Below are 14,536 nucleotides of genomic sequence, written 5' to 3'. Positions count from 1 at the left end.
GTCGTGAGAATTCGGCCTGAAATGACAACGACAGAGAGAAGAACAGATTTCAAGTTTGTCAGCTAAGACGCGATAGGCTGATAGAAATTGTGGCGGAATCTGATTTGTTAATTAAAAGTAATCCACCTAATCAGCTGATACAAGAGCGGGAGAAACGGTGAGAGAGGGAGAGAGAGAGAGAGAGAGAGAGAGAGAGAGAGAATGAATGAGTGATAAATAGTCTTCCTGCTTGAACTTATGCTAAGCTCCATTTGCCAATAGACATAACAACGTTCTTGTGGCTGTAGATTGGTTTAGAGATGAAACATTTTATGTGGTCTTATAAGGATATTATTGCAAATACCCTTTATTAAAATAAAGGCAACAATTAAAGGACACAAGGGAAATAAATGGTTGATAAAAAAAGTCTAAAGCTATACAATATGCTGTTCTGCCACTGTATCTAGAGGATGATGTTTAAAAAAGTAATAATTATTGCATTATTGCTGCAAAGTATTCAAAATCACAAGATAAAAACTCAAATCCTCACACTGATAGAAATGACTAAATGGTGTTTAAGTTGATCACAATCCTTCATTTTCAGTTAACATAACATTTAACTGTTTAACCTTCAGTGTTTACCTGAAATTTCTTCTTATGAAGCTTTTAAGACAAACTGAATATTATTCTCCATCACTCAGATACAATATATGTCTTACACTTTGCATATATTGCACTATGCCCCTCATGACTGGAGACTTTAATGATTAACCTGAATTTAAAATACAGTTTGTTGTGTTTTTATGAGCTCAACATGCTGTTATAATAATGACCTGCCAGTGGGTTCAGAGCAGTTTGAAAGGTTGGGAAAGCAAGTTTTGATTAAATTTGACTTGTTATCATTTGATTTAAAGATGACACACAATATATCATATAAATGCTTATTTTGTCACAATGATGAGACAGAGAGATGACAAATGACACTGTCAGTCTCAAATCCTCTTTCAGTGTGAAGGAGGGATGTTTCCTTTTCTCCCACTGAGTCCATCACACATATGAAGGCTGTCTGTCATGTTGGAGGTTAAAAAGAGAAGTAACATCGAGAACCACTTCCTTTTCCCCTTTCTGTCTATAAAAAGATAAATAGAAACAACGCTCTGCTTGGTCAAAGTTTCCACACGTTCTCCTCTGAAGCCGATCACGTACAGGACTGTATTTCAGGCTGTTCAGTGTAGGATGTTCATGTTTTCTATTCAATAAAGTAGAGAAGTTTCTCTGAAAGCTGCTGACTGGGTCAACAGAGGCTGAACAGTGAGGAGACATGGAAGCTGTGGTTGGACTGTTGGTGATGCTGCTCGGAGTCTCTCATGGTGAGCTGTTTCACTATTTGACACATTAATATTGATTTAACGTTATATGAATAACATGTTGTGAATCTATGACTTTTTATGCAGCTGTAGGATCAAGTCTGATCACTTTTATAGATAAATCCAGTTCTAAGAATCAATTGACAACTGCAGCAGTTTGAAACTGATGTTTCTGTTTCTCTTCGGTTCATCAGGCTTTTAAAAAATGTCACAAAAAGTTGTTTCTTAGAGCAATAGCAAATCTGGATATCAATTCCACTTCCATGTGCATGTACAATAAAAAATACAATTATTATCTACTACAGGTGAATCTATTAAATTAAACTTTTAGGATAAACGCACTTCTTCACTGAGAGTTCAGATATTTAAGTAAATAGCTAAAATAAACAACAAACAAACAAACAAAATGCACTCAGTTATATCATGCCTATAAAAACAGTATGTTTTTTTAATCGGAAGCACCATAGAAATTACTAAGACTTAAACTTAAGATGTGTTGTGCATTATTTTATACAAATTCCCCGAAAACATATAATTTCGTATTTTTGGAAAAGTTCATATCTCCAAAAATAAATTTCTGTGGATGTGAAAAACATATTATGAGTTTGTAATGAATGTTTGAGGTTAATTTACTAAAACTAGACTAATCTAAATGACTAAATGTGACTAAATATTACTATTAGCTGACAGGTCCGTGTAATGCTAACTGTGCTCTGAGAGAGACAGAGTTGTTTCTGTTTTAAAACATGAATATTTGCACCTGTATAAAACATTGTCACAGTCATTAATTTAGTTGAAACGGAATGACCACAATTGTGATAATATATTTTTTTTTTAACTATTTTTCTATTTTCCAGGTGTTGAAACCTACTGTGATGGCAGACAGAATAGAACTCAGTGTTATGGAGCTCTGGGAGGAACTGTGGTGCTCCAGCTGATGGACAACGCCTCAGAAATATTTAAATACCAATGGCTAAAAAACAAAACAACAATAATACTTAATGGAAGAAAGGATAAGATTGTGTCTAATGAGATGAAGGACAGATCCATTTTTACTCCCAGTAATGGAACATTTAGGATAAATAACCTGATCAGGACTGATGGTGCTGAATATACCCTTAAAACCTTTGATTCAAAGGGACATGATTCAGGACAGTGGACTCTTCAGTTGTCTATTCAAGGTAAAAAACTACTTTTGCTATTATTAATCTTACAATTTAATTTGTATTATTAATAATAAATCAACAGCTTTATCATTTGAATTATAGGTTAATTAATAAATAAAATACAAATGACTTTGGAAAATTAACTAGGTGAATTCACACAAATACAAATACTACTATACAAATACTATTTCAACATTTTACCTTTGCAGACAAACATTTCACATGAAATACTCAAAGTCTGCCACATAACTACAGTGTAGCGTTGCATTTCCTGAATCATTTAATTCTGTACTTCTGTATATAAATTTACATTGTAAACACTGAATATGTTTAAGGCCACATTAAGAAGTCATGTGAGTGTGTTTCTCTCAGCTCCTGTGTCCTCTGTCCTGCTGGACTCTGAGTGTCTGTCCCAGGGAGAGATGAGGGTGTCCTGCTCCTCTGAGGGAGCGGACAGTCCTCAGTACAGCTGGACTCTGGATGGACACACACTGACAGACACTCAGCTCCTCTCTGGAAATAATGAGACCAACAACATCACTCTGAAACAAAACGTCTCAGGACGACTGGTCTGCTCTGTCAGGAATCACGTCAGTAGTGTCTCAAAAGAAAAGAAGATATTTACCTGTGGTAAGATAGAAAATAACTAGAAATCAGCTTGATAATTGATAATTATACTGTACATTAGTCACAGTTGATCTGTTTGTTTGTCCAAAGGCTTCATATTCATCAACTGCACCTTACCCGATGGGACAAACATATCACAGTGGGTGTTTTCAGCCAATAACACCCTGTGTATTGATCCAACAACAACCCCTACCATGAGCACATACACTACGGCCTCCCCTGTGGGTAAGGAGACATAGTGTCAATTAAACCCTCTAATCAAACTGTGACCAACTCCAGCAATGATGACCCATGGTACATTTACATTAGTAAGTGAAAACCAACTCTGCTGCAGTGGATTCATTCATGTCTTTTTCTCTTTTTGTCCCATGTATGTGTGCATAAAAACACCTTTCATTAAGAACATGGTTACTGAAAGATCTGTGTTTCTCTTGTGTCTTTTATTACTAAAACAGAGAAGAATTTGCCAGTTCTAGCTGGTGTCCTCTCAGCACTGGTAATTCTGTTAATGGTCGGGGTGGCAGTCGTCTGTTGTCAAAGGAAAAAGCAAAACAACAAACCTAAAGGTACAAAGTTTCTTTTTTCATCACTGCATTAAAATATCATTGTTTTTTGTCTACTTATAGATTAAAGGAATAGTTTAACATTTTGGGAAATACACTAATTCGCTTTCTTGCAGAGTTAGATAAGAGGATCGTTTCCACTGTTCTTTAAATATGAAGTTAGCAGCAAGTTAGCTTAGATTAGCACAAAAACTGGAAACAGGGAAACAGCTAGCCTGGCTCCATATGAAGGTGTAAAAATCTGCCTACCAGCACCTCTAAAGTTCAGTGATTCATGTTATATCTTGTTAATTAGTGAACTTTAGAGGTGGGAGGATTTTTAACCTTTTTGACAGAGTCAGACTAGCTGTTTCCAGTCTTTGTGCTAAGCTAAGCTAACCGTCTCCTGGCTATCGCTTCATATTTAATGTACAAACAGGAGAATGCTATTAGTCTTTCCAAGTCTACTGCCCAAAATGTTAAAGAATTTCCTTAAAAATCTATTGTTATCACTGAGTATGTGTAGTCATGCAGTGTTTAATGTGTTCCTCCCTCCACTCTACAGAAGAAGATGACCAAGAATTGACCTATGCTGATGTCAACATCATGCAGCGGCCGGGGAGGCAGATGCATCAGAAGGCAGAGATGGAGGTGGAGTACGGCCAAGTCAAGTTTTCAGGGCGACCTCAGCAAACTACAGAGATGGAGGTGGAGTACGGCCAAGTCAAGTTTTCAGGGCGACCTCGGAAAACTGTTCAACCAAAAGAAGATGAATGTGTGTACGCTAAGGTCCGCAACAGCAGGTGATATGCAGTGTTCAGCATTTTTACAAAGACTGCTGAAGGCAGATGGAGGAGGTTTTTGTTAAGATGCCTAAAGGTCTCTTATCTTTATTTCATGAGATTTTCAATGAGAGGAATACAAGCCATCAAAGTTCACAGATATTATTATTATTCATCATTTTTAATGTACTCCTGGGTTATGACTGGCATCAGTATGAAAACCTATCAAAGGAGCTCAAACATTCAGGTGCATCATTTAAATCACACTGTGACTAATTTTTATAGACTAGTTTTGTATAATATTTAATATTTTCTTTAAATATATATATATTTTCAAGTAGTCCCTGATTTATCCTCTTTTTAAATCTTTACATGATGTAATACATCCTTATTTTTACTCTTTTCTAATTTATAAGCATATTTACATTTAATTAATTGTTAAAACACTGAAAACTCACAGTGCACAGTGTGCTCTTACATTGGTTTATGAAAGGTTTTGTGCTGTGCATGTTGGGACTTAATCTCATATTTAGCCACACCTCTTCCCTCAGCTCTCTAGAAGACCAAAGATAAGTTTGCATGTAATGTCTGGTCTCTTGAGAAGTTCACAGTAAGCATGAATTTGTTTCCATTACATAAACACTTCTGCTTTTTCTTAGGCATGAGATTCCATTCTTGCAATATTGTTTTATCATTTGCAGTAGATTTTTTAAGACTACATTATTACCTTTATTTATTACAGGGTGTTCATATGAATATGAACAGGTTGTGTTGTCCTGCTTACTCTCAAATTAAAGTTACTTCATTGGGGGAATTTGTAGATGGAGATAACATGTAGTCTTTTCATTACTAATTACATTATTATATCTCAGAATTGCCTGCAACTACAATGTAAGGAGTTTTTGCTTCTGAGATTTGATTTCTTAATAAAGCGAGTTAGCAGAAAAAGAGGAACATCTTTTTAAAGCAGCATGTGTTGTTCACAATTTTTGTCTGTTTCTGTTATACTGAAACAGGGGAGAAGTGAGACAGCTAAATGAAGGGGTAGTTCAAAATGAGAGTGACTTAACAACTTGTCAGTTTCTTATCACAAGATGTGTTTATCAGTTAACACCATCTGGTTACATTTTCTATATTTTGCTTGATGCACTTCCTATGTCTTTGTCTTTGTGGATCCCAGTTAACAAAGTACCTTACAAAACTAAAAGACAGATATCCATATTACTCAACCATAGTAACACTTAACATTTTTTTTAACTATTTAATTATTTGAATAATTCAGAGTTTGAGTTATTTAAGCTACAACTTTCAAATCTGGAGGAGAAACAAATCCACATTCTGAATATTTATATTAATTAAGTTGCTGACTTAAATTGCTTAATGTCCTGTATTAACCAGAAGTTAATTTGAATTAAATTGATGTATTTAGTTAATTACTATTGTGCAGGTGAATGTGGGATAAATGTTAAAACACTGAGCACATTCATAGCAGCGATTACATACTGTAAGCAACTATTACCTCGCAAATGTGTGGAAACTGACCACTACTCTTCAGAACTTGAAAGAGTGCTTTCATCACTTAAAACAACTCAATTTTTAAGTGATTTGAATTAGTCAATTAGACTTACAAAGACAATAATATACAACAAAATATAACCTGATACCAAGAGAGGACGTGCCAGCCTGCTACATTCAGCTCTCAGCTCCAATCCAGATCTACTTTGGAAATGTTCACTGCACTCTAAACCTATATTCTCAACAAGAACTAATAAATATAGTAGATACATATCTACCAAATTCCTTGTAAATATCCTTTGTTTTTCTTGCCTTCTCTAAAGACCCCACCTTTTCTAACTTAAGAGTCTCCACCAATTTAGAAATGCGCTTTTCTGACTCACAAAGAACATTTTTGAAAAACAAAACATAAATAAATGCATCAGAACCAGAGACGTTGTCTTTCTTATTCCATGCAGTTTTCACAACGCAACTCAACTTGATTCACTCGATTGTGCAGAGTCAGGTGTGTTATGCTAGTAGCAGCTAATGTAGCCTCGAGCTGCTAATCTTAAGCAGAGATGAGGAGCGAGCCACAGACGTTTTCTCAGTTTCAAACATTGTCAAAGTTTTCAGGCATTGCCAAGACATAACTTGAGGCAAATTTATCAGACTTTGTGTAGCTGCCTCTGGAGCAGGTTTTTCACATATGTAGTAATCCTCCCCAAGACCTGTAAACAGACTTTGATGTGTCAAATTAGCCAAATTCCCTTTAACTACTGTGCAGCTTACTTCCTCAAACCCAGAAGAGGGTGTGCCTGACTGCACAAGAGGAAATAATGAACACTGAGGGCACTAACAAATATATTCTCTTCCTTAAAGTTACTATACTTGTCTGCAGCTCTTGCTTTTTTAATTTTATTCCTTCAATCTGAATGTAGAAAGCAATTTATGGAAAACATTTTGGAGAAGTAATTTAATATTCCCACACCTGTAAGTAGATGCAGGTAAAAACTCAATGTCCTTGCATCTGCCAACAGTCTTTTGGCATGGGTGTGACCGAACCTTTGATCGCTTGTTTTTTCCAACTCAGCATCGCCCTCTGAAACATGACCCATTTATATAAAAAACTTTTTAGAAAATGTCTTTCATAAATTATACCAAATTTCATTTAATTTAGCTTGGTGTTAGTTTTGTTCATTTCAGTGTTGTTATTCTTCATCACATTTTATTTCTTTATTAAAATGCTTTTTAACTTCAGTTGAGTTTTACCAACTAGTGTGTGCTATTTTCTTCTTCTTCTTCTTTGAATTTAAAATGACATCATGTGCTTAAATTAAACCTGAGCAGTTTTTGCTGTTCACTTGCTGTGGGTTTAATCAAAGATAGAGGTTACATGATTGGTTTGGTGTGAGAGTTTGGGGTTAAAGGTTGACAGCCATGACATGCCATTCAGCTGATTCACAGTGCCATAAAATAAGTGTTTATGGCCCATGATAGTTGTAGTGTTCTAAAACAACCTGAGATAATCTTTTAGTTGAGCCCACTTCTTAAAACACAGTTGAACTTCTGACTGACATGATCTATTGAGCAAATAATTGACAGCATAAAGGCAGGATAATAAAGCTGATCCAACAATCTGGCATCTTTTTGCCATCTGATCAAAAAGCCATTTTATTTTATGGGGATCAAATTGTTCAGCAGTCATTCTGCTTTTGATCCAAAGACATTCAACTGCTGTACTTGAACTCTGAAAGGTTAGATTGAACCACAATTAAACATTTATATTTTACCTATTGAAAAAACTGATCATTTTATGTCGTGACACAGTCATGTGATGCTTCCTCCCATGCCAATGTTATAAAACTATAAAACCTAAACTGGTGGCTCCTGCCCATTCTTCAATGCTGAGCATGTAAGTTTCTGATTGAATAAATGCTTTGTGACCAATAATTTAATATTCATAGAATTTGTCAACAGATTGTAAAATAAATATTTTAGGATCAAGTTTGATCAGCTGACGTCAACAGAGAGTCTGTTAAAGGGGCCCATGTTTATTGTATAATTTGTATAAAATTTTTGTTCAAAAATGAGGTCATCTCAGGACATAACTTTATTAAATTACTTTATTAGTGAAGTAATTCTGTGGGCAGGTACTGTAGATGTATACCAATGGTACATTTCTTCTGCATTAATTTATCAAGAAGCTTTTCTCTGCGGAAATGTTTCTACATATTGGTGATTGCGGTCAGTGCTAATGAACAGAAAATACAAACCAAATCAATAAACCGCTGTTCTGATCTCCTGTAATGTTCAGCAAAACATGTTTTACAAACAGCAAGACCTACATAAACTTCAGCTTTAACATATGAAAAAACAAATGCAATGAAGTGTTGAAAGAGATAACGGGGAAATTCTTTCACTGCATACGCTGATTGCCTCAACACACGAGTAGCACAGCGGTTTATTTGGAAACAAAACTAAATTTATATTGCTACATTTGTTCCACTTGTTCTGCCTCTTCTTTAAGATGACCTGAACAGGAAGATATTAAAGTTTTAAAATTTAGGACTTGCATATGTTTCAAAATATAAGAGAAGTAGGGACAAAGCTCAACGTCTGTATTTAGCAGTACAAGAACTGTAGATCAGATCATGAGTCATGTGGTTCAGTCTGCAGCTTCTCTTCAGGATGTGGCTAAACACTTCTGTCTCAACATCATATTTCAGTCATATTTAAACAGTTCTTGCTGTTACACTTTCACAATGTTGTGAGAAGAAAAAGAGAAGAAAAAGACATCAAATGGAATTATTTTTTAAAAATGTCATAGTATACACGTACTAAACAATAAATGCCACATGACAAAACTTGTGTTTTCATACCAAAATCCAACTGCTCTAACTGTACTTCCTAGTTTTTAACATTTCTGTACCATTGTTCCTCCCATCACATTATATACAGTACAGTACAGCTGCCTTTCTCTCCCTAACTGAAAGCATACAGGTTTTTGCTTAACAATGTTATATCCTGCATCAATATTCAACATTCATATTTCAACATTAAATGGAGGTTGTACTTTGGCATAACCTTCTTACTGTTTCCACCTTCTTTACTCACAGTATTAACAAATGTAACACTTTCTGCTCTCTATTTCCTGTAAAGTAAAAGGGTGATAAAAATATTAATTAGCATAATTTTATGTTCGTAAAAGTAAGTGTCAGGGCTATTTTAATAATAATTGCGCATTCTGCATTATTCTTTTTTTTTTTTTAATTTTTAGGCTCAAGTAGGGCCTTGGTGTGCAGTTAGAACAAGAGAAAAAAAACAGAAGAACACACTTCCTTTTTTCTCGCTGATGTGGCATAGATAAATGAGAATATTTGAACTAATCAGTGTGTGATATCACACTATCGTCAAGATGCAGGCACATTTTAACCTCCTTTCAGTTTAAAGAAAGAAGAACTTCTAAGACTGATTTTACTTTGTGGCTTTAACTTTAACTTTTTGTTTAATGAAGGCACATAAGTTTGACTCTTCCTTAAAATGGTACAGACACATTAAAGTCCCATGATTGGCAAATGCCCATTTTAGACGATCAGTGCAACAGATATGTAGTGCTTGTTATTGTAAAAGGCAGGAGGGGGCTGTATCATTATAACATCACAGTGATGTGAATCATATCCGTTCATTCTGTGGTGAACTTAAAAAAACAAAAAAAAACACACTATGTACACTTCCCATGCTGCATCAGTCTTTTGTACAGAATGAGATCCACCTAGTATTCCTCTGATATCGTATCAGACAAAATGTTACTGCCTGGGCTGGCTGTCATATGGGTGTCAGTGGGTCCTCCAAGTACAGGTGGGGTGGGCGTGGTAGTGGAGGCCTGCTGGGAATGCTGCAGCTTCTTCCTGGTTATCTTCCTCTCTTTGGCACGTCTGTTCTGAAACCAGATCTTCACCTGAACCACAGATGCACACAGCATGAGAGATCCACATCAAAAACATATTTATTAGAGAAAGACTCTTATTGTGTGTTCATAAACCATCAACAACAGAAACAGAAAATAATGACTACTTCTCCTTTTCTCACAATTTCCTCTGTCTTGCATCACTTTCTATGAACAAGTCTATTGTCTGTACTGGATCTTGCTTTAAGATGAACGGCAGTCTCACTATGCCTCATCCTGACTTATACTTCTGCTTAAGTTTAGTTATTTCCGACATTCCCAGAATTACTTAAGGTGCAGCAACCAGTAGCACTCAGCTGAAGCTTTAATGAGCAATATGGTTGGGCAGTAAAAACAATAACAACAATAATAGTATCATGAGAGCAAGAGTGGGAGTTTCACCATTAACACTACTTATGCTAAATGTTTTGTTTGGCAGCTTTGCATTATGGTCTACCGAGGTTGCTGCTGTTTCTTTCTACAGCAGGTTCCTCTATATGGGGTTGCTGAAAAACTCTCTGCAAATCAGCTGTGTTGTAATTATCTCAACATGAGTATTGCAATACTCAGAATGAGTACACTATGTCCTAAAACATCTGGGCATTGTAATTATTAGTCAACATTACTCAAACAGGAGTTTACAGTGCATTTGTTGGGGACTGTTTTCAGCTGTGGGTTAATGCACATTTGGTGTTCGAGTGAGTATTTATGGCAGCATGACCATATGCGTTGGGTTGACTAAAAATAAACTGCTGTGACCATGTTCATCGTGATAAAAGAAGTGCAACAGTGTGACTCACTGATGTGCTTTAAATAGTTTTTGGACAACAGTTAAAGAGGATTAGGCTTTATCTGGCTAAGACAATACTTGTAGTAGGATCAATTCATTGTAGGATTTTTTTTCTCTCATTTGTTGACAATAAGAAAAATACAGAATATCACCAGCTTTGTCCTTTAATGCCCTTTATCTTCTCACTTGCTTCTTATCCTTCCTGCACCTTCTCCCTTGTCTCTACCGCTTACCTTTCTGCCTCTAACTCATTTGCTCCTGTCCTCTCACCTGTCTCTCGGAGAGGCTCAGCGCCATGGACAGCTCAGTCTTCCGCCTCATTGTGATGTAGCGGTTGCACTGAAACTCACTCTCCAGCTCCAGGCGCTGCTGGTCAGTGTACACTACTCTGTACTTGTCCTTGGTCCGAGTCTTTCCTCCTGAATCACACAAAACAAGCCTGAATTAGTAAAACCTAAACTATTGAATGACTGAGGGAATTTAAGTAAATAGGCGTGTTATCCAGTCCTTTGTATTTGTTGGGTCTTCATTCCTACCAGTAATGCTAACAGGAGTGACTGTAGCGCCAGTGAATCATGTGCAATGTGGGTCTTGGCCCGACAAATGACTAATTTGAAGATGTCTGGTGCCACGTTCAAGTTCAGGCGCCACTTAAAGCCTCATCAACTCTATTAATCATGTTAACTATAACTAATGTAAAGACTCCCCACTGCATTGCATCAGTGGTTCTCCTTATCGCCTTGAGTGGTGTTTACATAGGCAGCTATTCATTGACACACATCTTCACACACACATACACACTCTCAAGGAAGGGTGAGTCAGAGTTATTGATCTGATATCTTGACCGTGTGACAGCATCGATCGAGGCCGGGCACAAGATACACGGACACGCAAGCACGCACGCACACACACAGACATCTGTGAGGCCCAAGGATTCGCCCTTCAGATTTGGTTTGACTTCTGCAGACTTCCTGCACTGCGAGTGTTATCTAGCCAGTTTGTCACCCTTTTGCACCCACCCAGTGGACAGAGAGGGTGGGGAGCGCCACTTCTGCAGACTCTACGGCCTCCACTGTTAGCTTTGCATTGACATCTTACACCATGCTGGCGGAAGGGAGAGGCGAAAGGATTGATGAATGTGTGTGTGTGCAGCCAGTCTAATTTAACTATGTCTACATGTTCAAATTGTTCCAGTGTATGAAACTGTGTTTTGTCATCTGCACACCCACTCAGCTGCTGTGATTTAGTTTGTCATGTGACAGCACAGAGGAGTGTAATAACCAAAAATTGTGTTAGTTTGAGCCTCCATAATCATAGGATGACTATCTAGATGACTTATAACTTGTTAATTTGTTTGATTAATCCAAGATAGACCTGGACATGTAAGCCTCATGGTCTAAACAGGTGTTCAAATTTCTGATGATATGGTAACAGGGATTATTTATAATGGGCCTAAGTATTTCATTACATAAAGCCTATAATAAACCTACATGGTGACCTCTATGTCCAGTACAGTACAGTATGTTTCATTATAAGGGTGTCCCACCTGAAACGGACGGTCTGATGGATTCATGTGGTCTCGTCCTGGAGCCGAGTTGGTCTTGACCGGAGATGAAGTTGTAGGGGGTGAACGACCCCCCTCCAGCGGCGGTGGGCGTGCCGCTCAGCTCCGGGGAGCTGAAGCTGACCTGCCCGATGCTGGGGCTTGACCCCGGGAAGCTGAACGGATACTCCTCCCGGGGAGCGTAAGCGGTGTTCCAGGCGCTTGTCGACGGGTCGACGTGATGATACGTGAAGTCATAAGTAGGCTGGATGTACTGACCGTTCAGTGACAGTGTCTGAGCCGGGTGTCTGGCCGACTGTGAGTTGGGGTACATACCGGTATCCGACAGGTAGGTTGACTCTCAGGTGAACCTCGGTGAATCAAACCAGCTGGCGCATGTTAGGCCTCCGTGTTTATTCCCAGCAATCTTTGACGCTCTGTTTTTTCTCCAGTCTAAGGTTCAGCCTTAGAGGAGCAAGACTACACACCTTTATAGATTTACTGCCGAGGAGTTCAAAAGTATCATCGTGACGTCACGTTTTACCTGGGACCCACCTGCCTGCTACTCTTGGCGACGTGAGTGCATTGACCCTAATTTACCCCAGTCTGCCCTCAGTCATTTTGATAAGGCCATGTATACGAGATGTGTATATGTGCACGCACCTGTGCACGTACTTAGGGGCTCATGTGATTTCCTGCACAGAGGTTGTAAATCAAAACGTCAGTTGGCCCAGTGGTGGAAGAAGTATTTATTCAAAGTAGCAATGAAAAAATATTACAAATCTTACCTAAGTTAAAGTACAAAAGATAAAAGTATTGAGCAGAACAGCCCCTGCAGTAATTGTTGCATATTCAATTATGTTGGTTTGCTTTTGATTATTATTACTGATAATTACTTTGTGACCAGTATTTTAATGTTGTAGCTAGTTGAGGTGGAGCTAATTTTAATTAATGCTGTAGGGTAGTTTAAGCTTTAACAACACATTTTATGAGATATGTTTTATATGTAAAATGTGATAAAAGTACTTACATGAAGTACAAGTAGGCTACCTTAAAACTGTAAACTTCTTCTTTGACACAGTTGTATAAATCCAGACTCATCTGTGTGTGTGTGTGTGTGTGTGTGTGTGTGTGTGTGTTGGCAAACAAGCGGGGGCATGAATATTATGTATGTATTGTGTATATTGATATGTTGTTGTATGAATATCTGTATGTTTCTTTGGGACAATATCTGTATATTGTATATGTTTCTCTATGACTTCCAAAAAGAGGTGTAATGGATGGATTTTTAACCCCTCAAAGGTTTGTTCAGTTGACTGTGTTATCTTCAATAAAAACAATACAGCCAACTTCCTCTCCGAGGAGATAACAGATTATCCGAACAGGATATTCTTAGTAAGATACTGCTGGTTTTGATATTATTTTCCATATGATAATTGTTCAAAAGTCAGGAAGACACATTTCATTTTATTACATTATTCTTTATGGTGTGACAGTGAGGTGAAGAAACCGGGGAAAACACATGCAGTATAGGCAAAACCTTGTTGATGATTTCCCTTAAAATAAAATGTTACCTTTAATGTACAATCTATAACAAATAAATAAAACTAATTATGTAAATCAAGTTTAAAGTAAAGTATTTTACAGTAATAAGAAGGTGTTTTGTCTGAATAGGTTCATGCTCATATTGACCACATGAGGGCAGCAAAAAACTAAGCACTGGCAGGTAACTCGCCCTCTTCCCTCAGAGACACAAATCTGCTGTTTCCAAACATTCGAACAATATGCACAAAGTTTATTCTTCTTTACACCACCTCCACAATCAGTTGATGTACTGAGAATATCATGTAATAGACTGTATATTCCACTTGTCAAGCTTATCTGTGGGTCCATCTGCATCTAAATCTGCCAAACATTCATAAAAGATTCATGTTAGTGTCTTGGTCAGAACAGTCATTATCAGCTTTAACAGCTATCAGTTGTTCGCATAAAACAGGCTTATGTTAATGGAGGTGGAAGTGCTGCAGACCTGGACATTAAGGCAAGTGCAACATAAACAGTGCATATTACCAAAAGTTGGAAATACATTAGATCATAGCTACCAAACAACTTGGATAAAAGTAAAGCAATGAGGTTTCAGCACTTAAATATGTATTAAAGCATGTTTTAATATAAAAAATTGTTCTGCACAAGCTGTCTAGTCATAACCTTAAAACTGGCACTAAAAATGTCTTTAAACATTCAAACGCTGGAAAAGATCCACATAGTTTAAATTTAAAGCACTACTCTGCTGCTGT

General features: G+C 37.2%; 2 protein-coding genes across 4 annotated transcripts; one reads left to right on the top strand and one right to left on the bottom strand.

Annotated features, from left to right (window-relative positions):
* Positions 1–2,554: 2,554 nt before the first annotated feature.
* LOC137189326 (cell surface A33 antigen-like) lies at positions 2,555–7,169 on the top strand. 3 transcript variants are annotated; one of them, XM_067599112.1, is made up of 4 exons: positions 2,555–3,142; positions 3,230–3,364; positions 3,610–3,705; positions 4,247–7,169. In XM_067599112.1, exons 1-4 carry the CDS (start codon positions 2,839–2,841, stop codon positions 4,486–4,488), a joined length of 777 nt encoding a protein of 258 aa, XP_067455213.1. In that variant the 5' UTR covers positions 2,555–2,838; the 3' UTR covers positions 4,489–7,169. The 3 variants fall into 3 exon arrangements, 2 of the variants coding, with proteins under 2 accessions (XP_067455213.1, XP_067455212.1); XM_067599111.1 differs by having other exon boundaries at positions 2,639–3,142; positions 3,595–3,705; XR_010929609.1 differs by lacking the exons at positions 2,555–3,142; positions 3,230–3,364 and adding an exon at positions 3,380–3,447 and having other exon boundaries at positions 3,595–3,705; positions 4,247–4,376.
* A 48-nt stretch (positions 7,170–7,217) lies between these two features.
* On the bottom strand, positions 7,218–12,685 carry cdx1a (caudal type homeobox 1a). Its single transcript, XM_067599113.1, has 3 exons — positions 12,243–12,685; positions 10,967–11,115; positions 7,218–9,918 (listed from the first exon to the last, which is right to left on the bottom strand). Exons 1-3 carry the CDS (start codon positions 12,571–12,573, stop codon positions 9,733–9,735), a joined length of 666 nt encoding a protein of 221 aa, XP_067455214.1. The 5' UTR covers positions 12,574–12,685; the 3' UTR covers positions 7,218–9,732.
* Positions 12,686–14,536: the final 1,851 nt, after the last annotated feature.

This window comes from Thunnus thynnus, chromosome 9 (assembly GCF_963924715.1).
Source record: "Thunnus thynnus chromosome 9, fThuThy2.1, whole genome shotgun sequence".
Taxonomy (NCBI): domain Eukaryota; kingdom Metazoa; phylum Chordata; class Actinopteri; order Scombriformes; family Scombridae; genus Thunnus; species Thunnus thynnus.
Note: the sequence above shows the minus strand (reverse complement) of the source record. Positions and strands in the feature narration are given on the sequence as shown.

What these genes read in the sequence shown, in the direction of transcription:
- LOC137189326 (XM_067599111.1), top strand. Translation starts at nt 2,839, where the DNA reads ATGTTTAAGGCCACATTAAGAAGTCATGTGAGTGTGTTTCTCTCAGCT. An exon ending in AAAGAAGATATTTACCTGTG is followed by an intron (nt 3,143 to 3,229) that starts GTAAGATAGAAA and finishes GTTTGTCCAAAG; the next exon opens with GCTTCATATTCATCAACTGC. An exon ending in GCAAAACAACAAACCTAAAG is followed by an intron (nt 3,706 to 4,246) that starts GTACAAAGTTTC and finishes TCCACTCTACAG; the next exon opens with AAGAAGATGACCAAGAATTG.
- cdx1a (XM_067599113.1), bottom strand. Translation starts at nt 12,573, where the DNA reads ATGTACCCCAACTCACAGTCGGCCAGACACCCGGCTCAGACACTGTCA. An exon ending in CATCAGACCGTCCGTTTCAG is followed by an intron (nt 11,116 to 12,242) that starts GTGGGACACCCT and finishes TGTGTGATTCAG; the next exon opens with GAGGAAAGACTCGGACCAAG. An exon ending in TGAGCCTCTCCGAGAGACAG is followed by an intron (nt 9,919 to 10,966) that starts GTGAGAGGACAG and finishes TCTGTGGTTCAG; the next exon opens with GTGAAGATCTGGTTTCAGAA.